At 34.6% G+C, this 26,685-nt stretch overlaps 1 protein-coding gene and 1 pseudogene across 2 annotated transcripts; both read right to left on the bottom strand.

Moving 5' to 3' along the window:
* Positions 1 to 8,785: 8,785 nt before the first annotated feature.
* On the bottom strand, positions 8,786 to 12,602 carry LOC146925333 (small ribosomal subunit protein eS26x-like). The gene is made up of 6 exons (XM_085711958.1): positions 12,471 to 12,602; positions 11,233 to 11,412; positions 11,050 to 11,142; positions 10,870 to 10,954; positions 10,291 to 10,424; positions 8,786 to 9,098 (listed from the first exon to the last, which is right to left on the bottom strand). The coding sequence occupies exons 1-6, from the start codon at positions 12,600 to 12,602 to the stop codon at positions 9,021 to 9,023; spliced, it is 702 nt and encodes a 233-aa protein (XP_085568084.1). The 3' UTR covers positions 8,786 to 9,020.
* Positions 12,603 to 14,535: 1,933 nt separating this feature from the next.
* On the bottom strand, positions 14,536 to 17,238 carry LOC146925334 (protein neprosin-like; annotated as a pseudogene). Its single transcript, XR_015011028.1, has 7 exons — positions 17,092 to 17,238; positions 16,234 to 16,320; positions 15,948 to 16,142; positions 15,698 to 15,864; positions 15,513 to 15,566; positions 15,186 to 15,329; positions 14,536 to 14,966 (listed from the first exon to the last, which is right to left on the bottom strand). The product of XR_015011028.1 is annotated as a protein neprosin-like (transcript).
* Positions 17,239 to 26,685: the final 9,447 nt, after the last annotated feature.

Genomic DNA, 26,685 nt, shown 5'->3' on the forward strand with positions numbered 1-26,685 from the left:
TAAGATTAATTTTTCTAATAGGCTTATTTTCAACTAAAATATAATTTATTTTGTTATAAAATTCCCAATTTCTTGGATAATAAATATGACCAATATATTTAATATTAGTGAGGCATATTATTAGAAACAAAGGGCCCAAAAAAATATCACAAATTTATTCGATAATAATTTTTTTGGCACATTATTAAGAAAAACTAAAAAATTTATAGGAAGGGTGTATATAGAAATATTTGTATATATGGGGGTATATATAGCAAATCGAAACAAAAGGGCCATAAACATTAACAGGCTTCAGCACAGCCTTTCAACATGTTTGGGCCTTTCAGTAAACTTTGATATACGCACCCCCCAAAAACCAAATATTTCTATGTACACCCCCCATCGTAAAAAATTTTTAGGGTCCCCTATCTTCAAGGGCCCTAGGCCGTCGCACTCCTGGCCTATGCCTAGGGCCGGCCCTGACTACACCTCCCAGATTTTATATAAATACCATATTTGGCATATAATTTCACATAATTTATGTTTTTTTTCAGTGGATAAACAATCTTCCAATTTCCCAGGGGCGAGAGGGTTCGATCCTCCCACACCCTCTTTTTTATATTTCTATTGTATTAATAATATAATATAAAAATGTTCCTGTGCAAACTTGAACCGCCATCCCCATGTTATATTCAAGCAAATAAACTCAAGATCCGCCTCTGAAAAACGAAAAGGTGATGGAAACCCAAGGTGATCCCATGAAGAAGGTTTGGGTAAATACAAGCCGTTTGTTCTATAATTAGTTATGGAATCATCTCATATTCATAAACAACATAAAAATATAAGGATAAAATAACTATTAATGAGAACAAATATAGAAGAGAGATAAGTGAACTTATAGATTCTTGAGTTAATCGTAGAATTGATAACGGACATAACCCCTCAGCATCTTCAAACCCCAAGTCATAAGAGAACTGCAAAATGAACAAACATGAAATAGTGAGATGTGTTGATAGCAATGTTCTTAATGATTCTATGTAATATAAGTTAATCCCCCAGATTTCAAGTAACTATATTTTTGTAACATGAAATAAACTCAATAGTTGGAAGTAGAGAAAAATAATTTTGAAGAAGAGTCTTTTGCACGTGAAGACTAAATAAAATTGTGACTAAAGAAAACAGCATTCTGTTTTTTCTGAAAATGTTGGTGTTTATACGTAACTCAGAAAATAGGAAGGGAAAAACTAGAACTTTATTGAATTGAAAAACTGCTATCAAATACAAAGCTGTAACTTAAATAAAAACAAATACTGAGTAACTAACTCCTAATCTTTAGCCACTACTTTATTAGCTAATTAAAAACTGAAATATTAAAAACAAATTCTCCTAAAGACTTGGTCAATCAGTGCAGCTGGCAGTAACAACTGCTGATACACACGTTCAACACTCCTCCTTGTATCAGTAGTTGGATATTCCAAGTTTCTCCCTTAGTAACTCAAACCTGCCTATTGGAAGAGCTTTTGTAAAGATGTCTGACAGCTGGTCTTCAGTCTTGCAGTACTTCAAACACACATCTCCATTCTTTTGGACATCTCGGAGGAAAAATAATTTGATGCTAAAATGCTTTGTTTTACCGTGAAAGACAGGATTTTTGGAGATGGCTATGGCTGCCTGGTTGTCCACCATTACCTCAGTAGTTTCCCTTTGCTCTAAGTGCAAATCAGCTAGAACTTTTCTTAGCCACAAGGCCTGATTAACAGCTGTTGTGGCTGCAATAAACTCTGCTTCAGCTGTTGATTGTGCAACAATATCTTGTTTTTTTGAACTCCAAGAGAATATCCCTGTTCCATAACTAAAACAGTAGCCTGAAGTGCTTTTCATGTCATCCAAAGATCATGCCCAATCACTATCTGAGTAACCTTGTAACTTGAAATTTTCCGATCGACAAAACTTAATGCCAAAATTTATGGTTCCCTTAACATACCTCAACACTCTTTTTGCTCCTTTGAAATGAGATTCTTTAGCACAATTCATGAATCTTGAAAGAACATTTACAGCATACAAAATATCTGGTCTTGTAGTTGTAAGATACATTAAACAGCCAATTAAACTTCGGTAGAGTGTTTCATCCACTTGTTCTTCTTCGACATCCTTGCATAGCTTCTCCTTTGGACACATAGGAGTGCTCATGCTTTTACAGTTCTCCATATTGAATTTCTTTAACATCTCCTTTGCATACTTCCTTTGACAGATGAATATATCTCCACTTTTCTGCTCAACTTCCATGCCAAGGAAATAAGACATTTCTCCCAAGTCTGACATCTCAAACACTTGCATCATATCATCCTTGAACTGCTGAATCAGTTCAACACTGCTGCCAGTAACTAGGAGATCATCAACATACAAAGAGATCACCAAAAACTTAGCTTGATCACCTTTGACATATAAAGTGGATTCACTTAGACTTTTAACAAAGCCTAACTGCACTAAGTACTCGTCAATCCTGCTGTACCAAGCTCTTGGAGCTTGTTTCAAACCATACAAGGCTTTCTTTAATAGATAGACATTATCTTCATGCCCTTTCACAACAAAACCTTCAGGTTGCTCAACATATATTTCTTCCTCTAGAAATCCATTTAAAAAAGCTGACTTGACATCAAGATGACATATTTTCCATCCCTTTTGTGCTGCAATAGCTAACAACATTCTAATAGTATCTTGCCTAGCAACTGGAGCAAATGTATCAAAGAAATCTACTCCAAAAATTTGAGCATACCCTTTAACCACTAACCTAGCTTTATGCTTGTTGATTGATCCATCTGCGTTTAGCTTTGTTCTAAACACCCACTTCACCCCTATGACTCTTTTATGCTCAGGCCTTTTAATAAGTTTCCAAGTCTGGTTTTTATCGATCATGGTAAGCTCCTCCTGCATTGCAGCCCTCCATTTGGGATCTTTTTTTGCATCCCAATATCCTGCAGGTTCAAGGACTGCAACATTGCATCTTTCATAAACATCAGAAAGCAATCTAGTACCTCTTACAGGAGGATCATCAACTAACTCATCTTGATTTTGAAAAGGATCAACTATTGACTTATTTTCTGTATCATTCCAGTTCCACTGCTCATTCTCCATGAACTGCACATCCCTGCTTATCAAAAATTTCCTTGTGTTAGGTTGGAAAACTCTATAAGCTTTTGATGTTGAGCTATAACCCACAAATATACCGGGTTCAGCTTTCTTATCTAACTTGTCTCTTTTAATCCGTGGCACATAAGTAAAACACAAGCATCCAAATATTTTAAAATTTTTTAAGAGAGGCTTGTAACCATACCAAGCTTCAAAAGGAGTCTTCCCGTCTACTGCTTTGGTGGGAAGTCTATTAAGTAGAAATACAGCTGTGTTTGCAGCCTCTGCCCAATATTCTTTAGGCAATCCTTTCTCATGAAGCATGCATCTGACCATTTCCATTATTGTTCTGTTCTTCCTTTCACTCACTCCATTTTGTTGAGGGGTGTAAGGGGCTGTAAGTTGATGCTCAATGCCTGCCTCCTCACAGAACATAGTGAATTGTGTTGAAGTGTACTCAGTGCCATTGTCAGACCTTAAAACTTGAACCACACAACCACTTTGCTTTTCAATCCAATTCTTAAATCTCCAAAATACCCCTGCAACCTCTGACTTGGACTTGAGAAAATAAATCCAACACATTCTGGTGTAATCATCTATAAAGACAATGTAGTATTTGCTCTCATTAAGTGAAGCTGTTCTTTGCGGTCCAGCCAGATCTGTGTGAATCAGTTGCAGCTTCTCTGTTGCTCTCCAGGTTGCTTGCTTGAACGGTAATCTTACTTGCTTACCATACTGACATGCCTTGCAGCTTGGTAATTCAGCATCTAAATGAGGCAAGCCTTGAGCCAGATCCTTTCTTTGCAAATTCAATACTGCTGCATGATGAAAATGGCCTAATCTTTTGTGCCATATCTCTGTACTATTAACCGTAGCTGGATAAGCTATTTGCTCCTCCTTCATTGGATCAAATGAAAAACTTTTGCTTCTCATTTTAATGCTGAAAATTACCTTATCATTGGCATCTTTGATCAAACATTGCTTATTTTCAAAGATGACTTTAAATCCTTTATCAAGTAATTGACCCACACTCAGCAAGTTTTGATCAATCTCAGGTACATATAAAACATCAGAAATTAGCTTTGTACCTGTGCAACTTTCAATGGCCACGGTTCCTTTTCCTTCGACATCAATCAGTTTACCATTACTGATTCTGACTTTTGATATTTGTGATTTGTCCAGCTCTCTGAATATTTCTTTATCATGGGTCATGTGATGGGTACAACCACTATCCACTAGCCAACTTTCACTTGAGCTACTGCTTGTAAAACATGTTGCTACAAACAACCGCTCTTCCTCTTCTTCCTCTTCTTCCTCTTGTTGATTTTCAGCTTGAGCCTCATTACTTTGTTGAAAATTGCTTCTGCAAATTCTCTCATGATGCCCAAGTTTGTTGCACTTGTCACACTTCACATCAGGTCTTCTCCAACATTTGAAAGGAGGATGACCGAATTTTCCACAATGCTTGCAAGGAGGAAATTCTCTATTTTTTTCTTCATTTTTGTAGTCGGTGCTTCCAACTGCCTCTTGTTTGTTGAAACTCTTCTTATACTTATTTCCCATGCTCTTTTCTCCTTTGTTGATTTTTAATTTAGCTTGTAATGCTCCTTCCACTGAACCTTCAGACCTTATTATTCTTCTTTGTTCTTGGGCCTGCATAGCATTTACAAGCTCCGCCACGGTAAGCTTTGACATGTCCTTGGTATTTTCCAAGGAAGTGATAGTAGCTTCAAATCTTTCAGGGACAGTCACGAGTATTTTCTGAACTATTCTTGAATCAGACAATTCAGAACCAAGCAATCTTACTTTGTTAGCAATGCTAATAAGTTTATTTGCATACTCTTTAATTGTTTCAGACTCCTTCATCTTTTGCATCTCAAATTCTCGAATCAAATTAAGAGCTTGCATTCCCCTAATTCTTTCATCTCCTTCATATTCAGTTTTGAGGAAATTCCATATTTCATATGCTGATTTGATGGTCATGATTCTGGTGAAGATTTCTTCTGAGACAGCAGCAAACAAAGTAGCTCTTGCTTTTGACTTTCTTGTTTTCCTTTCCTTGTGATTTTTTATCTGAGCCATTGTTGGATTGTCTGACAAAGGAAGAACTTCGTAGTCCTCCTCAACAGCTTCCCAGAGGTCATTTGCCTCTAAATACGCCTCCATTCTTGCTGCCCATATATGATAGTTTTCACCATCAAACACAGGTATTGGTAGGGCTTTGTAGGATGTTTCAGAATCCATCTGATTGATGAATTGAAAGATAGTGTTTAAGCTTTTATGGTGGGTTTCACTCACAAGTCCCTCTAAGAAGAAGGCTCTAGATACCAATCTGTTGGTGTTTATACGTAACTCAGAAAATAGGAAGGGAAAAACTAGAACTTTATTGAATTGAAAAACTGCTATCAAATACAAAGCTGTAACTTAAATAAAAACAAATACTGAGTAACTAACTCCTAATCTTTAGCCACTACTTTATTAGCTAATTAAAAACTGAAATATTAAAAACAAATTCTCCTAAAGACTTGGTCAATCAGTGCAGCTGGCAGTAACAACTGCTGATACACACGTTCAACAGAAAAGATAGGTGTGAGAGTACCCTATTGTAGCATGCCCACTGATTCCATATAAATTAGGCACAAGCTAGTGAAGTGGCCGTATTTTAGAGAAAAGTATGGCATGACCAAGTAAGCAAACTAAGTGGAACCGTTTGTTTTTCAGCACAAATAAAAGAATGTGTGTGTTCCAGGGTGAGAGTTATGGCTTGTTCCTTATAATGTGCAAGTAATACTAAAAAATAACATGTTCACAAAAATTGAGTTACTCCGATATATTTCCTTTGACCAGGCAATAGTAATAAGGTTTGGACTAAGTTCAATTTTACATTAAAAACGTAAATATTTTTCTAATGCAAATCCTCCTTTATTTTTTAGGCACAATATATTTGAAACTTTTGAAATATGTGTATTGCTTTTCTATCCGAAGATTTTGATACAGTTGGTTTTAGTGGGTAGATATAAGAAACTCCAAACAGAGATTCTACATCTTCAAGACCAGTTTAAAATGGAGAAATTAATAAGGTTTCAAGCTAAGGAATATTTGAGAAAGAGAGATGAACTATGTGCCTGAGGAATATGATTTGAATACGAATAGAAAATTTGGTAACCAATTCAAGATGAACTCATGTTTATTTCCAACTAATTTTCATAAGGCTGAAATCAATAACTATTCCTAGACTAGAGAAGCGTGATTAATCCTAGAGCACAAATTGTAAGACTTATTGGTATGATGCCTATTAAGATTTAATAAACTTTATTTTAGGAAGATTTAATAAACTTCTTATGTCCTAATAACTGTGCCACATTTTGTCAAAGAATACATATTGGTGAGAAACATGTAAAATCTACCCCTAACCTCCCACCCCTCCAACCAAACACGTACTATGTTTTTTTTTTTTTTTTGAAAGGCCAAAAAGAAGATTTATTAAAAGGCATAAGACATGCCTGAAACACAGTACAATGAGGCTAGAAATGTTCAGCAGAATTAAACCTCCACCCAAACCAAGAGAAGAATATACACCAGAAATAGTGGCCTCTAAACTTAAACAAAAAACCCCTGATCACCGAAACCACAAGACAAAAACACAAGCCACATATAGAAAACACAGACAAAACTTTTGAGATTCGTTCAAGACACCTCTTTTAATTAAGTTGTCTCTCGAAGGTATCCTATTTTGCAATAACCTCCACACAAAAGCTGAAACTTTTAATGGAATTAAACCATTCCACACCGCAGCAAGATCCCTTGAATCTTCAGCTACATACTCTCCTATAATCGAAGAATACGCTTCTTTTACCGAATATCCATTTCTCGACCACATCCACTTGTCTTTCTCATATTCATTAAGCTGTATCAGCTGCACCTCATCCAATAACTCTGACTCTAATCTTTTTTCCACATCCGATAAACTCCTGCACCAGCGAAATACCCCTTGACGCCTCTCTCCCTGCCCTTGCAACAAACTTTTCACAGTGATATCATTATTTTCAGCCAACAAAAAGAGACTTGGATATCTATTTTTCATTGCTCTACCCTCAAGCCAAGGATCTATCCAAAAAAGAGTTTCCTCACCATTACCTATTTTTCTAGATATAAACCAACCTGTTTTGAAGCCCCACACTCCTCTGTCAATAGTTTGTAAATCCCTCCACCATGTTGAGCAATGTCTCCCATTCCTATTCACTCTACCATTTGTTTCCCCATATTTACTAGACAAGACTTTAACCCACAAACTGTTTTTTTCATTACGAATTCTCCACTCCCATTTTCCTAATAAAGCTAAATTGAACGCCTTCAAATTCTTAATTCCTAATCCCCCCCTCTTCCTTTTCTCGGCACACTTCAAACAGTCATTAACAGTCAAACTGAAAAAGAACTTATCACTTTTATACACTCAAAATCAACAATATATCTATAACTATAACAGAAAGAAAGGTGAATAAAATATAAAAACAATATATCTATTAGATTTCTTCAAACAAGTTCAAGTAATCCTATTCAATAACAGTCATTAACATTGGCATTCTGGATGAAAGTCACTTACATCTACAAGAACGGTAATGAGCAGCTATCACAAAATTTGAAAAACAATTTAAGGGTAACCATAGTTTCAGATGCCTACATTATTATATTAAGCTCAAATTTGTATAGTTATAGGCCTATTTGGATTTTGGATCGACTTATTTCAGTTTATCTACTAACATAGTTTTTGTGTGATTGTTTGCGAAAACTTATAAAAACAGTTTATGACAGTTTTAACAAGTTTTTTTTCTGTTTTTTCCACTTAATTTCATAAGTTCTAATCTTCTTTTTTTGAATAAAGTGTATGTCATGCTATTACTGCATTATAGACTCTTCACGTGCTAAAGAATAGTTTCACTCCTCTTCAAAATTATTTTTCTCTCCTCCCAACTATTGAGTTTATAGTTTCATCTTCATATACCCAACACCTTTTCTTGTCTCACAGGTAACACCTTTTTAATATACCCAACACCTTTTCTTGTCTCACAGGTAACACCTTTTTATGGTGAACCTCGAGTGTAGGGGAGTTTATCACTTTCACTACAAACGCTAATAGTTCCAGCTAACGCTAATAATTATTCAAAAAAACAATAACATCTTCGACTTACCAATTCTCTAAATATGTCTTCCTGATTTTGATCTACAAACTACTGATACTAAAAAATTACTGTAGTTTGGATATATTCAAACTATCCAACGGTGTAGTAAACACAATTAAGAAAAAGAATTAAAGTACCAATCTCTCTTTCCTACACAACACAAGAAATCCGAAGATCTGGATATGGTGGTCAAAATTAGAATTGGGCATATGTTAATAAGAGAAAAGTTTCCTGATCTAATTCAAATTCAAATAAAGAAAATGCTAACACATATGCCTTTACAGCATCCAAAAAATTGAAAGTTGAACATTTAGAGGAAGTTCATAAAGACTCAAATTTCATGAACTAATCAAGCGAGCTTTGCCACCACTGAATCTTATCAAAATGAGCCAGCCATTACTCGTGTTTTCAAAATTTCGAAGGCAGTGCTTTTAAAATGAAAAGGTCAACAGAAGGAAGGATTGTCGGTAGTCATACCAGTCAGTTGATAAAGGTAAAGAAAATTGTGATATTCATAATATGGTTGAAAAGCTAAGGTTCACAATATTAATAATATGGTCGAAGAACAATTTCACCAAAACCATAAAATATTAATGACAAGAACTAAAGTAAGCAAACGAACAACAGTATCCTTTTGTCTACATGAATCCAAAATTTTTAAAAACAAGAAACGGAAATTGGATTTGTGACATAACACTGATTCAAAACTACAAAAGCTCTTGAAATTTGCTTTTAGGTACGGACAGGAGCTCCTCCGGCTACAGCAGGGCGAGGCGCTTGACCAGGCTGACCAGGCCTTGGGGCATCATCCTTTAAAAAAGAAATAAACAAACTTGTTAAACACCAACTAAAATAAACAGCAAAATATATAATTATAAGGAAACAGACTGATAAGCAATTTCACAGCCACCAAATCCAGACTCATTGAAATACGGAGAAAGTATGGATGGGTTTGATTGGAGGGGATGGACTTAATTAGATATTGCTTGGTTCACAAAGCCTATCTTTGTTTGGTTCACAAAGAGGATAGGGGAAATTAATCGAAGGGGAGAATAGCCTTTTCATTTTGGTTTGCAATGAGAGGCTAAATTTTATTTAATACAGGAAAAAAGTTAATTTACTTGTCCTCGTAAATTTGTGATACATTTTATCAAAGAACGTAATTTAGACTGATGCCATATAAGATCTGATAAACCGTTGCTCTCCTACAAAACCCCCAATATAGGAGGGGAGCAGGAATTGAGTAGGGAAGGATTTTGCTCCCCCCACTCCAACCACACTATGTAAAGCAAACTAAAGTGAACTGACCACTGATATACACTCAAGCAACAATATCAATCTATAACAGAAAGTAAGGTTGATAAAAAATCAACTTTTTATTAGATAGATTTCTAGGAACAAGTTTAGGATTTGATAGATGGAGTATTAGGAAGTCATCCTATTCAAATAATGTGCGTTCACATTCTAGATGACATACTACATTGAAAAGGCAGGAAAGAGACTTGCATCTACAATAATCTACACAACAATGTGTAACTAACACAATGATGTCAAATGTGGATCACAGAAAATAGTGTTGTATCTAATTCCGGTATGATATAGTGCTATAGAACCGCGATAACAGCAATTTGACAATACTTTAGGTACTAAATTGCGGATGCAAAACAATGCAATTTGTTCAAATTCTGCAATGCTATAGCAAGCAGCTCTTGCCACTATATGACAAATCTAAATCTAAACGACACAGCAGTGCAAAGGTATATAAGTGACGCCAAAGTTTCAAGTGTCAAAAGTATTATTAAGCACGCATTTGCATAGCAAAGACATAAGAATGGAACATGCACACCATGTGTTCATGTTTTATTAACTTAGAGTCTAATATAAGTTATTCACATAATCACAAATAAAAGTCTCCATACACAATTTCATATGCAATTACATAACTGACCTAGTTAGTAACAAAAACATGAAAACTGAAAGAGGTAAAAAGATAGTTAATTACCCTGCGCCTGATAAAACGCTGTGGAGGGTCACGCTTCCTCCTATCAGTGCGAGATCTAACTCTCACAACATGAGAATGGATAGCACATGAAACACAGTACTGCATCTTCACATACAGCTTAGGAAGAGTGTACTCTACAAATGACATTCCAACCAAAAAAAAAAAAAAAACAGAATCAGTTAAGGATATATCATGCGTATAAATCACGATAAACCCTACAAAGGATTTGAAATTTATGTAGGGCCCATTCAGATTGAGCTTATGAAAATAAACAAGCTTTAATGTTAATTCGTAAGTTCTCACTAACAAAAACTGCATCTTCATAAGTTGATTTTTCATAAACTACCTAGACTAGCTTGTGTGTTTTTTCATAAACTACCTAGACAAGCTTATGAAATGAATAAAAGCTTATTAATTTGCATAAACTGAAAAATAACTTAACAAGTCAATCCAAACAGACCCATAATGTGTATTTGGAAAATTACATGGGAATGAATCAAAATTAAAAAAATACAAAATCAATTAGTCAACTTAGACATAAATAAAAATTAAAACAATAAAAAAACAGAAAAATCTTACGGTCATAAACACAAGCTTCCTGAACATCTCTAACTGCAGCTTGTTCAACAATGTTCCTAACAAGAAACCTCTTGATAGCCTTGTCCTATTCACAAACAAAAACAAAACATGTTCAGATCAATTTTCGATTCAATGATTCAAAATCAAACATGAATATACTAAAATGACAAAGTGAAATACCTTGGGACAGCATTTACCACAGTTGGAGCAACGAATGAATTTGACATGGCCACGACCATGTTTGTTACGGCCTCCATTTCTGCGCTTAAATGTCTAAAATCGAAAAATTGAAAACAAATATTAAGATCCGAGAAATGAATAGATCAGAGAAAATAGAAAGAGTAACAAATAAATTTCACTAACCATTGTTGCTGAAAATCTCAAAGCCTTTGCTTTCTCCTTCGCTTGTTCGCGGCAGCTAGGGTTATGCAGAATGAGAGTAACAACGAAATCTGCTTTGTTTCTTATATATGGATATGGGTCAAAACTCAAAAGCCCAAGCCCATAAACCTTTTCACTTTTTTTTTTTTTTTTTAAATCAGACTAAAATAATTTATTTTATATAATCTATTTTCAAATATGGGAAATGTTAAGGGTCAAATATAGTAGGATTTGCATTCAGAGATGTGTAATCAATGCATTAAAAGCTGAAAAAGTATGTTTTTTATTTAAAATTTTCTCTTTTGGCTTCCTTAACCAGTGCCCCGGGGGCACTGGTTAACATGACCCTTCAAATATATGCAAACAAAAAATTGTATTTTGTCCTTCAAAAAAAAAATGTATTTTGTTTTTACCTAAAAAAAATTGTATTTTGTTGGCCCGTTTGTTATGGGTTAAAATAAAAGTGATTTTGACATTAATAATTTAGAGATTTTACGAAAATCAAAATCTATTTTATGTTTGTTCACCGTAATAAAAATCACTTATTTTTAAACACATAATCTAGTTTGTTTGGATAAAATTATATAAAATGAACTTTTTGTTACAAAATTAGTTCAATCTTTTATGAAAACTATATAAAAGGGATTTTTTGTTACAAAATTAGTTCAATCTTTTGAATCATATTTTCCCTCTCCTTTAAAAAAAATCTATTTTTTGAGAAATTGCTCTTAACAGCTTCTCGCTTGAAACCGTTTTTAGATTTTTTTTTAGATTTTGATTTTTTTTTAAAAGTTGTAATAAATGGATGCAAAACTTTTAAAAGTGATATTTTTTTAAGAAAATGATTTTTTTATTATAAAAAAACTATAACAAACGGGCTCTTAGACCATGTAAATATATTTTGTTTGGTAGATCAGGTAAATAAGTGCTTTTTGGGTTATTATACAATGGTGGTATATAATTTTCATTTGAATAAAAAAAAAACAGTTCACTTTTGGAAAATCAACCCAAAAACCGATCCAATCCAAGCGGTTTTCACGAAATGTCATCCAAACATATCCAATAAAATTCGGTTTTGTGCGATTTTCGGTTTTTTGGATTGGTTTGCGGTTTTAATTTGGATCGGTTTGAATTTAAACACTCCTAGTTGTACTCCTAGTTGTGAGGTGGATAAACTTAGGTCTTTCGTGTGTTCAAGAAGATGCCGCATATAGACCAACCATGTCAACTGTTGTTGTAATGTTGGCTAGTGCCACAATGACCCTTCCAAAACCCAAACAACCTGCACTTTCAATAGGAAGAATGACCTCTGATGATTCATCTAACTCAAAAAGTTTCGAGGATCCTTCCATCAATGATTTGCATCTAACTTAAAAAATCTCAATTTATTCTCATCTTTTGTTCTTGAGTCTCATAGGTCAGTTGCATAAACAAAATTTCTTTTCTTGTAATCAAGAAGAAGAAGAAGAAGAAGAAGAAGAAGAAGAAGAAGTAGAAGAAGAAGAAGAAGAAGAAGAAGAAGAAGAAGAAGAAGAAGAAGAAGAAGAAGAAGAAGAAGAGGAGGAGGAGGAGGAGGAGGAGGAGGAGGAGGAGAGTCAACGACGAGGATGTGAGAGAGGATGGAAGAAAATGGTGAAGGGTTTTATCAAATGGAACTTCTACGGTACACCCGCAAATTAAGGTGTACTGGTGCTCCAACTTCAAAAATCTATAAATTAACTATCATTTTTATGAAATAAAGAGTTATTTGTTGATATTTATATTTTAGAAAATATCATTTCATTGTTTATAAAAATTATTCTAATTTTATTTTTTACATTTTATTGTAAAAAATAATCAAAATTCTCTATCATGAGTACTAAAAATTCAAAAAAAATATATTTTATTTCGTCGACGCTTTTGATAAATAAGATTTAATTATTATAATTATAGGTGATAGAAAACAATTTTTCTCTTCAAAAAATAACAAATTTAACTATTAATTTGATGATTTGGTGTACCAATACACTCAAATCTTTAGGTAGGTGTACCATAGAATTTTGCCTTTATCAAAATGCCCCTAATTTAAGATTAAAATAACCAAAATATATCTATACGTCATATTTGGTGAAGAGTCAAGATCTTTCCATTTAAACTCCCATTTAATGATAGGACTCATCACCCATTTTTTGTTTTTTTTTTTTTTTGGTCAGAGGCTAGAATTCACCTTATAAGGTGAATAAGTGGGGTGTTCGGGGTTCGAACTCCGGCCCCTGCATATAATAATGCATTGTTCTATCAATTGAGTTATATTTACGGAAGATCTATTTTTTTGTTTCTATCTCTTTCATAATAGCAATCTCCATATATTTTTATAAATGAAGAGGATCTCAACTCATTATATTGATAGAACTCATATGAATTCTCCTAAAAAAAAAAACTCATGAATTAACAAATTTTGTCAACGATGTTGAAGAACTTAGAGCATCCACAATGGTAGTTCTCTAACAAGGACTCCTTAAATGGACCCCACGTGACACATCACTTATTTATAATTTTTTAATAAAAGTACCTATTAAGGACTCAATGACTCCAATGGCAATACACTAATAAGGACTCCAATGAAAAATACTTAAATATGTCCCACTATCTTTACATATTAAACAAAAATAATTTATCTATTACTCATTTTTACAAGTGGGACCAAGCAGTACACATTTTATTACTTCTTTATGCAAGTGGGACTAAGTAGTACATATTTTATTACTTCTTTATGCAAGTGGGACCAAGTAGTACACATTTTTATTACTTTTTAAACGTGGGACCCGTTAGTTACCCAGGAGAGAGAGGGTCCTTATATAGTTGTCTGTTCCTTAACGGGGACTCAATTTTTCTTCCTCCAATGGAGGGTCCTTAACGGGGAGTGGTCCTTGTTAAGTAAGGACCCCCCATTGGAGATGCTCTTATAACACTATGTTCCGATGGCGACACTCTTGAATCTGCCTCCAGTGTTTGCGTGCTGAATATCGCCTCTCAGTTCTCTCTCTTGTTGCAAAGGGAAAAAGGTAACGTCAGATAATGTTGATCGACACAGGACTAATTGGTAACATTATTTACATATGTCAACTGATTTATCATTTGTTTAGACTAGTAAAGTAGAAATTGATAAGACTCTATAAAGCTTACATAAAGGTTTGATTAAATTTAGATTTAGGATAATTGTGTTTTCAGACTTTTGTTTTGTCATGATTAATTGAAAAAAACATTATCAAAATTAAAATTTAAAAAAAAAAAAACGACAAATCATTACAAAGGAATTCTTTTATTTATCATGGTACTAAAAGCAAAGTTGTTGACTTCAGTTAATTGCCACAATAACCACCGGGTCCTCCAAATTGAAGAGCATATCCAGCTTCTGTCCCAGCATCTTCATAGTAATGAAGATCATAGCAATTTGTAGGGGTGTTAAGGAACTTTTGTGTCATCTGTGTTGAAGGTCCCAAATCTTGTTTAGATTTATCACGATACGCAATATGCGTAAAATAGCAAGCATGGACGAAATTTTCATCTGGTAAATATCCTGATCCCATTGGAGGATTAGAAGAACCTGAAGAAGTTACTGTTAACCCACCCCATCCCACTGTATTAGCTGTGGCCAAGTTGGAGAATAATTGTGCTGGAAAATATCCAATCGACGTGTTTACCACCATGAACCACCAATTTTTGCTAGATTCATCCTGGATACATGTCCATTACATTTTGTGAATATATAATTACCATGCTTAATATGTCACAAACAATATTAGACACATTTCTGCTTGAAGTTTATAGTTATGAAGTTAAAAAAAATTCCAATCTTGTTAAAAATTTGATAACATTATATCTTCAAAATAAAATAAAAAATCAAATTTAATAATCCAGATATTTTAAAATTAAATTTGACGTAAAGAATTAACCTGCAAAAGAGAAATTGGCATCTCAATCATTGTTCCGCCATAGATTGATGTACGATTTATGCGTATACCAAGGTGAAAGTCACGATTGGTTTGAACGAAACCTGGGCACAACATATTGTAGCATCCATTCTTGAAATTCTGCGACTGTAATATTTTTAACAATGTGTTATATTTCAATGAAATGAAATTGTAATTTTCAATTAGCCTCAAATTTTATAGAAGATTTTTTATTTTTTTGTATATATACAAGATTCAATTACTTGTGCATGTTAGACAAAGTCTATATATTACAAGCTAGGAAAGATTAGAAATAAATCTTTTACATACAGTCCATATTGAGTACATATGAGTTGCATCATCTTTGTATAATTGTGGAGATACCTGGCATCATGTATAAGATAGATTAAGTAGTATTTTCTAAACCGTCAAATTTATTTAAATTATAAACGTAAAATATATGTACATTAGGAATAAAAATAAACTTAGCGTAATGATAGGATAAATTAACTTACATGCCAACCAACGGAGATTTTATTATTACCATCTCCTTTTCCATTTTCAATATATAAATGGCTTGCACTTGTTTGACCCATACTAACTTTTGGATTGTAAATACTAGTAGTTCCCTTAACTCCATAGTAAGGACACCCTCCTGAGCTGTTACAAACAATTCAGCATACTACAAATTGAATACATTCACATATTAGTTAAATATTGAATCTAAGAAAACTAAGAAATTGTATGGTATAAGAGAAATCTTACATGACTACGAGCACTATTTTGAGTTAGGATATGATCTTTGAATAAAGATTTTCCTTGAATGAGAACGTCTTTCGTTATCCTCCGAATTGGAACGGTTCCTTTTGGACACCTTACTTTCTCAAGTGTGTGAATAAGATTGGTTGGTGAAATCTTCCCACTTGATTCACTATTTTGTTTTTCAAAACTTGGTTTTCTCTACCGAAAAAAGAAGAAAAGGAACATTGAAAGATAGGTTATAGACAATAATAAAATAAAATTGAAGAATGACCACAATACAATATCTTACTTGTAATTTATGATTCTTGAGCAAAGGATGACCAAAAGCTGGTTGATTATTAATATCAACACAATCAACTATGTATCCTGATGTGGTCTATAGAAACTATCAAAATAAAACAAAAATAAAATTATTAAATATAGAGATCAAATTAAACTACCAGCAATGGATATTTGTGTCCCTCAAAAATAGAAAATGAAAATGGATATCTTTATAAATACATAGGGGTGGCAAAACGGGCCCGGCCCGTCGGGCCAACCCGTTTAACCCGCCATTTTAGGCGGGCTGGGGTGAGATTTTGAGCCCATCGCACTAGTTGGCCCCGCCCCTGTTAAGCCCGCCAAAAAAGCGGGTCATAGCAGGGTGGGGCGGGCTGGCCCGCGGGCTTATTAAACTTTCTTTTTTTACTACCAGTGACCGAATTTTAATTTACACACCCCATAAACAATTGGGCCAAATGATACCCAACCCAACCTCAATTCACCACTAGTCTACTACCTCTAGAAAAAAAAACTTATTCGCCACCACTGCATTATAAAACTTTCATCCCAGACACAAACTCGTCCTCTCTCTCTTTCGCTCTCTACTCGGTCTGAGTCTGATTTGCTCTGATTCAATTGAGTCTCTTTTTACTATTATTGTTTTTATAATAGCAGCGTATTTGTTAATAACAATGACAAAAAAATATTTTAAAAAATAGACGGGCCAGCCCGCCAACCCGCTTGTCCGCCTTTAGGCGGGGCGGGGTGTGAGTTTGAGCCCACCCCCTCAAGTTGGCCCGCCCCGCCCCACCCCGTTTTTGGCGGGCTAATAGCGGGTTGGGCCTAAACGGGGCGGGCTGACCCGTATTGCCATCCCTATAAATACATGAATACTCTTTACGGGGAACTTGTTGATGAGGTTTAGTTGTCTCTCCAACTCGAAATCTTCTTCCAACATACTATGTGTGCCATCAAATATGTGACAAGTACCGCTAGTCATCAAATACATAACAAGGAACAATGTAATCTTCATTTTAACAACTCTTTTATTTTGATGATTGATAATAGAATTAGTACATAGCCTGTGTGTGTGTGTGTGTCTATATATATATATATATATTTCTTTAAAGAAAAGCCTATGTGATTTGATCTTGCATTCAAATTAATTTTTTTATTATAGAAAATCATTCATATCGTTGACTTATGCATAATAAATTCACAATAACATAGAATTAACTTTTTTGGTAAAAAGAACGTCAAAAAAAAAAAAACTTTTTTGGTAAAAAGAAACCGAATTTTTTTGTTGCAGCACCATTCAAATAATTTATAGAAAGTCATTCATATCGTTGACATATGCCTAATAAACTCAAACTAACACATAATGAATTTTTTTTTTCTTTCAAAACAAATGAATTTTTTTTGTTAAATGACACCGTAAATTTTTGTGGTAGAAACCGTTCAAATCAATTTTTTTTTTTTATAGAAAGTCATTCATATTCATATCGTTGACATATATCTTACTAAATTCACATTAACATAGAGAATAATTTTATTTTTTTTTAAATGAAACCGTTCTGCTTGAATTTTTCGTATGGTAAGCCACAATAAAATACCGTTTGGCTACAACGCATCTCCCTATACATCTCCCTATCTCCCTATCCATACATTTTAGAATAAACCAAATGAGCAATACACATGTCCAGTCTAAGACAGATTTTGAAGAAACATACACGTGGCATAGCCAGACATCCTCTGGTAACTCTTTCACAAAATACAAAATTGCAAGTTTTTGAAAGTTAGGGGTGGAAAAGTGCACTTTAGCCTAATATGAATTACCTATCAATTCACACGAATCCAAAAATCCACATAAAGAAAAAGTTAAAATAATTATAAAGAAAGAAATAAAAACCTGGGCAGCACTAACTGAACCCTGATACGAAGCCATTGTTGCACAAATCCAGAAGGAAACCCTAAATTCTCTGATTTAGGGTTTAGAAAACTTAAAGAAAAAGAGTGACAAATGGATGGGGGGGGGGGGGGGGGGGGGCGAACTCAAATATAATAATAACTAGTATATTTACCCGGCGTTGCCCGGGTTAGACATATAACTTTGTATAATTGAAAATTTATATATCCACTGACAAATATAATTAACTGGATTTAGAAAAATTATTAACATATATAGAATAAAATAAACATTTTTTAAGTATCCGGACTTGCAAAAATTTAGAAATGACTGTGTGTTCCTATAGACTATTGGGTTCACGGTGTCCACTATAATGGCATGTGCCAATTATGAATGTCCGTTATACTGGGTTCACACACAAAACAACATAAAAGATCAACATAAGCAAAAATACCTATTGCTAAACTACAGAACTGGTGAAATAATAATAATAATAATAATAATAATAAAACAAAATAGGAATGGATGCCACAAACTCAATTATGAATTATGAATAAGAATGGAGAGAAGAACGGTACTGTTGAATCAGAAGAAAAAAAATAGTATAGGTGTTAGTTCAAGGACCTGAAACAGAAACAATACTATATGTGATAGTTCAAGGACCTGAAACTTGTAGTTGTTTGTAATGGATGCCAGAAACAATAGTTCAAGGACCTGAAAGAAAAAAAAACAATCAGTAAACTTACTCGTAGGTGTTAGTTTCATCTTATATTATATATATAGAAATAAAAATCTAAGCATAATTAGAAGAAATAATAGTATATGTGTTTATGTCAAACCTGAAGAAAGAAAAAGCTTAGATCAAAAGAAGGTTTGAGTTTCGGTTTCTGCTCAAAATATGTGATTATGTTGATTAAAAAAATCTCATTTATTTATAGTTAAAAAAAAAGCCTTTTTTCCTCAATGAAAAAACTAATTGAATAAATAGAATCGAAAAACGATTTTGCGATTTTCGGCTCCAAGAAAACGCAAGATCTTCCTTCATCGCTAGGGTTTGACTATGATGAATTTCTCCTAACTACCTTTTCCTTCCTCTTTTCTTCTTCTTATTCTATCGTTTTCCTTCACCAATCTCTATAGATTGTTGGTAGTTGCATCTAGGTTTTCTCAATTCTTGGATTGTTTCTCCCACCTTCTGGTGTGGTAGTTTTTCCTTTGCTTTTGTCCCTTTCTGGTTCGTTCTGGTCTCTCTTCCCTTTCTTTTATCTTCTTCCATCTTTTCTCCCCTTGCTCTGTTCCCTACAACTTTCCTCCCTTTTCCTCCTTGCTGTTCACCTAGTCAAGGGTGTTCATTACCTTTTCTTGGTTTTTTCTTCTCTGGATTGCGCTCATTACCTTTTCGTGGTTCTTTCTTCTCTGGATTCCATGGCTTCATCCAAAGACAAAGGTGTTGTCTCTAACACCAATTTTAACCCTGATTCCATGCAAGAACTCTCTCCTTCAGCATCAAGGCCATTCAAGATTCAGAAATTGCAAGTGGTTTCTGTTATACCCTAATTTTGGACCTAAAAATACTTATTCATTTCTTCTTTTCTTGCATTACAAGTCATTTGAACTATCTCTGATCAATTGCATCTTTCTCTGCATTTTATTTCAATTTTATTTGCAAAATTCACATGGAAGGGTATTTTAGTCATTTCCTATGTCAAATTTCTCTCAGTCTTTCAAAATTTTGTTTGAGTCCTTTCAAGTAGTTTGAATAAGTCTCTGTTTCATTCTATGTCAAAATCCATTTTAAAAATTGCGTTTGAAGTCATTTTGAGTCAGTCTTGCCCCTAGGGGCATTTTAGTCTTTTCATGTGTTAAAACCCTGTTTAAATTCTAAAAATTGTCTCTGAGTCTTTCAAGTTAGTTTAAATAAACTTTTGTTTCAATTCCCTGTTAAAAATCCATTTTTAATTTGCTTCTGAGTCATTTTTAGTCGTTTTAGCCCCAGGGGCATTTTGGTCATTTCACACGAAATTTCGGCAGAGAGAGGTTACTTTAAAGTACCTCATTTAGGCCATTGGTTCATTTTAGTCCGTTTTGTCAATTTTAGGCGTTTCACTTTACGTTTATTTCAAATTACGTTTTAATTCAATTTTATCACTTTTTATTTTTAAAGTCCCAACATTTCCAAAATTTGCATACAAGCCCTTTTCCTAGTTTAAATTTTACTTTTAAGTTTTTTTTATTATTTTCGAATTTTTGAGTTTTTTTTCTTAAGTCCTTTTTTGTCCAAGGTTTTGCAGTCTGGTTCTTCTTTATTATTTGCAGGGCAGTCCTTCAAAGTTTCAAAATTGCACAAAAGGCCCAAGTCCAAAATACAGCAAGGAACGGGTTAGTTACAGGTCCAGGACACATGGCACTTTTTCAATGGACCTCAAGCACACATGGCAGAATATAAATAGCACACAGTGTCAGAAAGAACCACAGAATCAATGCCACATCACAAACACAATTCCACATTCTCTTTCCAAAATCATAGATCAAAATCCAGAATTCTCCAGAAAGTTCAAGAACACATAAACCCTAAACCGTTTCAATTGAAGGAAAGATCAACAAATTAGTGTGATTCTCAGTGATTTCTTGCGAAATTCATCATCATCGAATCAAAATGCTCTGCAATTCAAGCTTGAATTCATCACGAAGGTGACAAACTCAAACGATCACAGAGCCGTAATAGCAAGAAGAAGAGGGATCGAAAATTCGAATCAGAGAAGACGAAGAAGAATTTCATCAGTTCAACGACAACGAAGCATTTACCAGAAAGCTCAGAGAGGATCTACGAAGATTTCTTTCGTCTTCTCACTCGAACATTCAGGTATATCCCAAACCTTCTCGTTTTTTCACTAAAGATCATCATCGAAGGCTCAGAATGTAAATTAAACGGTGAATTGAAGTGGAATCTTCAAAAAAATGCAATAAAAGTTCAAAACGAAACCCTAAACGGAGAAATCATGAAGATTCACCGTTTAATTTCTTAATCAGAGTTTAGATTCATCATCAGTGTAGAAAACGAAGCAAGTTAGGGTTTCGCATCAAAAGTTTTGAAGAAGTTCCAAAAAGCCAAAACCGTAAAGTTTAAACGTAGATCTAGGACGATCCATTAGGTTCTGGAGAAAACGAATGCCATTTCTGGACTTAGGACGAAGAGGACGACCTAATAACATAAAAAATTTCAAGAAACACTGAAGTTTCAGCTCCGGCGTGGCGGCGCTAACGCCAGCCACCGCGTCGGAGAAAACTCCGGTCGTCTTCTCCGGCCTGCAAGTTGCAGAGCTCAGGAGCCTTTAGAGAGAGAAGGAGTGGAGGTAGAGAGAGAAAGGGAGGAAGGAAATGAATTGGACCGGTGTCCTTGGCCTTTTATAGGCGTTTGGACCGGTCCGGTTCAGGATTGGTTCGTCCTCTTCCTCTCTCCACCGTCAGATCCTGCTTTGATCCATATGGATCAATCTGACGGCTCCTGAACCTCACCTGTGATCCAGACCTTTTGGACTTTGGGTTTGGGCTTCTTGTTAACGTTTTTTTTATTTTTCTTGCTATTTCCCACGCAGTCTTTGATACTTGTACCCCTGGCATGCCTAAAAATGTTTTAGAAAGTCCTAGCAGAATTTATAAAGCCTTCTTAATATTTTTGTGATGATTTTGTGTTGATTTTATACTGAAAAACCTGTTAAAAATATTAAGATAGTTTCTTGTGTTATTTCTTGCATTTCATGTCAAAATTGGTGGAAATTGGCTTAATTTTTGTTTCTAACTCTTGATGTGCATGTGTGATTCATGATGTGTGTTTTTGTGAAGAATTTACCATAACTTGAATGTATTTTGTGCTGATCATGTGCATATGTGGTTTACTTGCTTGCTTTGCAAGTAATGTTGGTGAATAAGTAGTGTAAAATAGGTCTAAGTTCACATTAAAATGTGAGGCTTACTATGACTCTTGGATTCTCATTTTTTTAGACTTGGATTTCATATCTTGAAAATGTGTTGAACCATGGGAATTATTGGTCATAGTTAAGCCTTGCCTTGATGAAGAATTCTAGGTCTATTTTACACTACTTTTGCTTATTTCATATCCATTCTTTTCCTCCTTTTGGTTATAATAGCTTTACTTGCTTATATCTTTTCTTTCTATGCCTTATATTACTAATCACTTCCTCTATTGTGTTTCATACATCATGAGCATTTCATTTCCCATCTCACATCTTCATTCTTTTATTTTTCTACACTTTAGGATTCATGACAAGTTTAGAATGTAATGCCTAGGAATTTTGTAATATTTTTCCTATGCTTTTAATTTCTTGCAAGACCATAGAATGTATCTAGGCCAATGATGTAATAAGGACAATGGACTCTAATAATGTACACCGACACAAGCACCGACACATGCACACACTTCACTTTAGATATATAGCTAGAATATGCATGTTTAGATGTATGTTTAGGATTGTATGTTTAGATGAATGTTTAGGCTTTATACTTAGAAAAATCAATTTTCCCAAAAAAAAATGTGAACAACATCACTCAAACCATTTTCCAAATAAACCTTGGGGTCCAAAACCCCATTGAATTTTCCTTTTATTTTCTTAATCAAAAATTCAATGAAAATAATCATATTTGACTTCTTTTGCAAATGACTAATCCAACCCCACTTTTTACAATCTCATGCCCTTGAGGCCTCTTTCTATTCTTCAAACTCCAATTTTCAAACTTAAAATCAACCAACAAAAACAAAAAAACATTTTTTGGAAGAGAACTACGGTGGATTTGATCCCTTAAACGGGTACGTAGGCAAGGAACAAAATTCCTTCAATTCAATTAAAATAAAAATTCAAACACATCCTTCTCCCTCCAATTCTTCACTTAGAAACTCTTAGGTTTAATAATCACTTTCAAAATAGCATTTAAAAATAAAGCGCGCGCGTAGAAATTAAAGACGGTTCCTATAGGATACTATAGTCGTTATGGGTGCCTAACACCTTCCCGTAGCGAAAACAACTCCCGGACCTCGATTCTCAAGGGTTTTGCTTACTTTTTCCCTTCCCAAGAAAAAATAAGATATCACCAGTTTAAAAGGTTCAAACGTAATCAATGTTTGACACCCGAAAACCAAGATAAAACAGTTTCTCCATTACAAGGTGGTTCTTTCCAGGAAAGTTTCCAATTCACTGAAGCAGGTCCAAGTGGAGCACATCATTCCCATTTCCAAGATGCTTCATCACCTGTTGAAAATCAAGAACAACAGCAATCAGAAGAAAACCCAGAAGAATCATATGAAGATCCTTTTTTCTACTATGAGGAAGTTCATGTTCAAGATAGTATCAAATTATGCAACAACAGTCTTATTGGTAAAATCCTTTCTGATAAATCTATTTCTTCGCAAGTTTTACACAATACTCTAGCAGGCATATGGTGCAACCCCTTGGGTCTTAAAATCACTGAATTGGAGGGGGAAAAACTTCAGATCAAAATGGATAGGGAAGAGGATCTACAGAGAATCATTAAGGGAAGCCCTTGGACTATCAGAAATTGTTGGATGATATTGCATCATTGGAACCGTAGTGTGGATATTAAAGATTTGGACTTTTCTCACGTGCCACTCTGGATCCAGTTTTGGGGTTTACCCCTTCATTGTCAATCTATCATTATGGGAAAAGAGATGGGAGGCCAGATTGGAACAGTTTTGGATGTTGGGCTATATGAATTTCCTGAAAGTGCTAAGTCTGTAAAGGTTAAGATTCTATTTGACATTGCCCATCCAATTAGGGCAGGAATGTACATTGGGAATGGCACAGATGGAATAACATGGATTGACTTCAGGTATCAAAATTTGCCAATGTTCTGTTTTGGTTGTGGGCTTGTGGGACACAACATTGAAAACTGCAAAAATCCACATATTCCATATGAAGGAGGCACAAATCCTAGAGGAGCATGGTTGAGAACAAGAACTTATGGTAGGAGAATCATTGAAAGGGCTGAAAAATCCTTCAGTAGCAATCCCCTCAAATCTATCAGTGGAGGTCCTTTCAGCCCTATACCTAAAAGCCTCTTGAGCAAAATGGCAGCAATAAATCTAAATAAGCAAGGAGAACAGCAGATTGGACAAAATAGCTCTACATACAGCCCTGGACAACCATCAACAAAACTCTATAATACTCAGGAAGGAAGGAATAAGATGCAAATTCTCAGTCACTCAGGAATAAAGTCAAGCTCTTCAGATCAGAATCAGGCTATGGAAATCAAACAAAACCTCTATAAAAGGAAGCAAGACATGATAGAGTCCAAGGAAGCACAACTGGATACTCAGACAAACTACATGGCAGGCCTTGTTAACAAGGCCAGCCAGCTACCATGAGGGTCCTATCTTGGAACTGCAGAGGGTTAGGAAGACCCTCTGCAGTTAGAGCTCTGAAAAAGCTCATCAGAAAGCAAAATCCTGATATTGTTTTTCTTATGGAGACTAGGTTAAAAGAGTCAGATCCCAAAGTTAAGTTGAATTTTCTGTGTGGTCCTTTGTCTAATATGTTTTTAGTTGATTGCAATATTAATAAAGGGCATAGATCGGGGGGCTAGCCATGCTTTGGTCAGATGTAATTCAAATAGATATTATTCAAAGTAATAAAATGATGATTGATGCCTATATTACTTCTAGTAATTTTAATACTTCTTGGTATGCTACAGGATTGTATGGTTATCCTTATAATTCCAAAAAACATCTCACTTGCAATATGATTTCTAATCTGTACAATCAAAGGATTGGTGCCAAATGGCTCCTTTTTGGAGATTTCAATCTTATTCTCAAAAGTTCTGAAAAAATGGGAGGAAATAACTTGGATTATAAGTTAACTAAACTCTTCAATGAGACCCTTAATACTTGTGACCTATATGATTTAGGATACCAAGGATCTAAGTTCACCTGGGCTAATAATCAAACTAATAATTCCACATCAAAGAAAGACTAGACAGATTTTTGGCTAATACTAATTGGATTTCCTTTTTTCCTAGCTACTTAAACAAGCATCTTCTCAGATACACCTCTGATCACAATCCTATTCTGCTTGAGTTTGATGAAGTCAGGAATATTAGGAATCAATACAAAAAAATTCAAGCTCAAAGGTTTGAGCACATTTGGGCTCAAGACAAGGAAAGCTCATCAGTTATCAAGGCAGCTTGGGGGGGGGGGGAGTGCAGAGGAAACAGTATTATGAAGCTCAGACACTCACTTGATCAGATCACTCTTTGGGGCAAAGAAAAATTTGGAGATATACCTCTCAAAATTAAATCTCAACAGAACACCCTTTGACTCCTTAAAATAGCTGATTCCAACTCAAGAGGACATACAGGAAATTAAAAAGCTAGAGCAGTCCCTGGATGAATTACTTAAGCAGGAAGAAACCTGGTGGGCTCAAAGAGCCAAAGTACACTGGCTTCAGCAGGGGGACCTGAATACTAAGTATTTTCACTTCAAAGCTAGTCAAAGAAAGAGAAAGAATTACATCTACAGTATCACAGATCTTAATGGGCACTCTTGGAAGGACAGTCCTCACATTCATTCTACTTTTTTAGACTATTTTAATCAAATTTTCTCAAGCACCAAACCTAACATCAGCCCTGATTGTTTCTTAGTAGTAAAAAATAGGGTTTCCACCCAAGATTATGATTTCCTGGAAAAAGTTTTTACAGCTTCAGAAGTCTATGACACCATCAAGTCCATGAAGAGTAATTCTGCTCCTGGACCTGATGGAATCACAGCTCTGTTTTATCAAAAATACTGGGATATAATTGGGACTGATATCTTAGAATTTGTGCTTAACATTCTGAATAACAAAGGTGACATTACTAGTATTAATCACACTATGATATGCCTGATTCCTAAGCTGAATGCTCCTAATTTCCCTTCAGATTTCAGACCTATTAGCTTGTGTAATGTCATTCTTAAGATTGTTACTAAAACCATAGCTAATAGAATTAAGAAAATTTTGCCTAATATCATAAAGGAATTCCAAAGTGCCTTTCTTCCTGGGAGGCTTATTACTGACAACTCTTTGATAGTATTTGAAACATTTCATTATATTAAAAAACCCAGGAAGAAGAATAATGGACATGTTGGAATTAAATTAGATATTGCTAAGGCTTATGATAGTCTTGAATGGGACTTCATAGAACTTACTCTTAAGGCTATGGGATTTCCTAATAATATGATATTTACTATTATGGAAAGTATTAAAACTGTCTCTTTTTCCATTCTCATTAATGGTCAACCCACTGAAAATTTCCTTCCCTCTAGAGGACTCAGACAAGGAGACCCCTTGTCTCCTTATCTGTATATTATTTGTGCAGAGGTCCTCTCTGGCATGATTGAGACTGCCCAAAAGGAGGGAAAGATTCAGGGTATATCCATAGCTACTAATGCTCCTGCCATATCCCATTTGCTTTATGCTGATGACAACATTTTGTTTTGTAAAGCCAGAACAGAGGAGGCCAAAGCTATTATGGAGATTCTTCAAACCTATCAAGCTATTTCTGGCCAAA

Source organism: Medicago sativa, chromosome 5 (genome assembly GCF_051527215.1).
Source record: "Medicago sativa cultivar Bolivia chromosome 5, Bolivia_mono, whole genome shotgun sequence".
In the NCBI taxonomy this organism is placed as follows: domain Eukaryota; kingdom Viridiplantae; phylum Streptophyta; class Magnoliopsida; order Fabales; family Fabaceae; genus Medicago; species Medicago sativa.

What these genes read in the sequence shown, in the direction of transcription:
- LOC146925333 (XM_085711958.1), bottom strand. Translation starts at nt 12,602, where the DNA reads ATGGAAGGATCCTCGAAACTTTTTGAGTTAGATGAATCATCAGAGGTC. An exon ending in GTGGTAAATGCTGTCCCAAG is followed by an intron (nt 10,955 to 11,049) that starts GTATTTCACTTT and finishes GTTTGTGAATAG; the next exon opens with GACAAGGCTATCAAGAGGTT. An exon ending in AGCGTTTTATCAGGCGCAGG is followed by an intron (nt 9,099 to 10,290) that starts GTAATTAACTAT and finishes TCTTTTTTAAAG; the next exon opens with GATGATGCCCCAAGGCCTGG.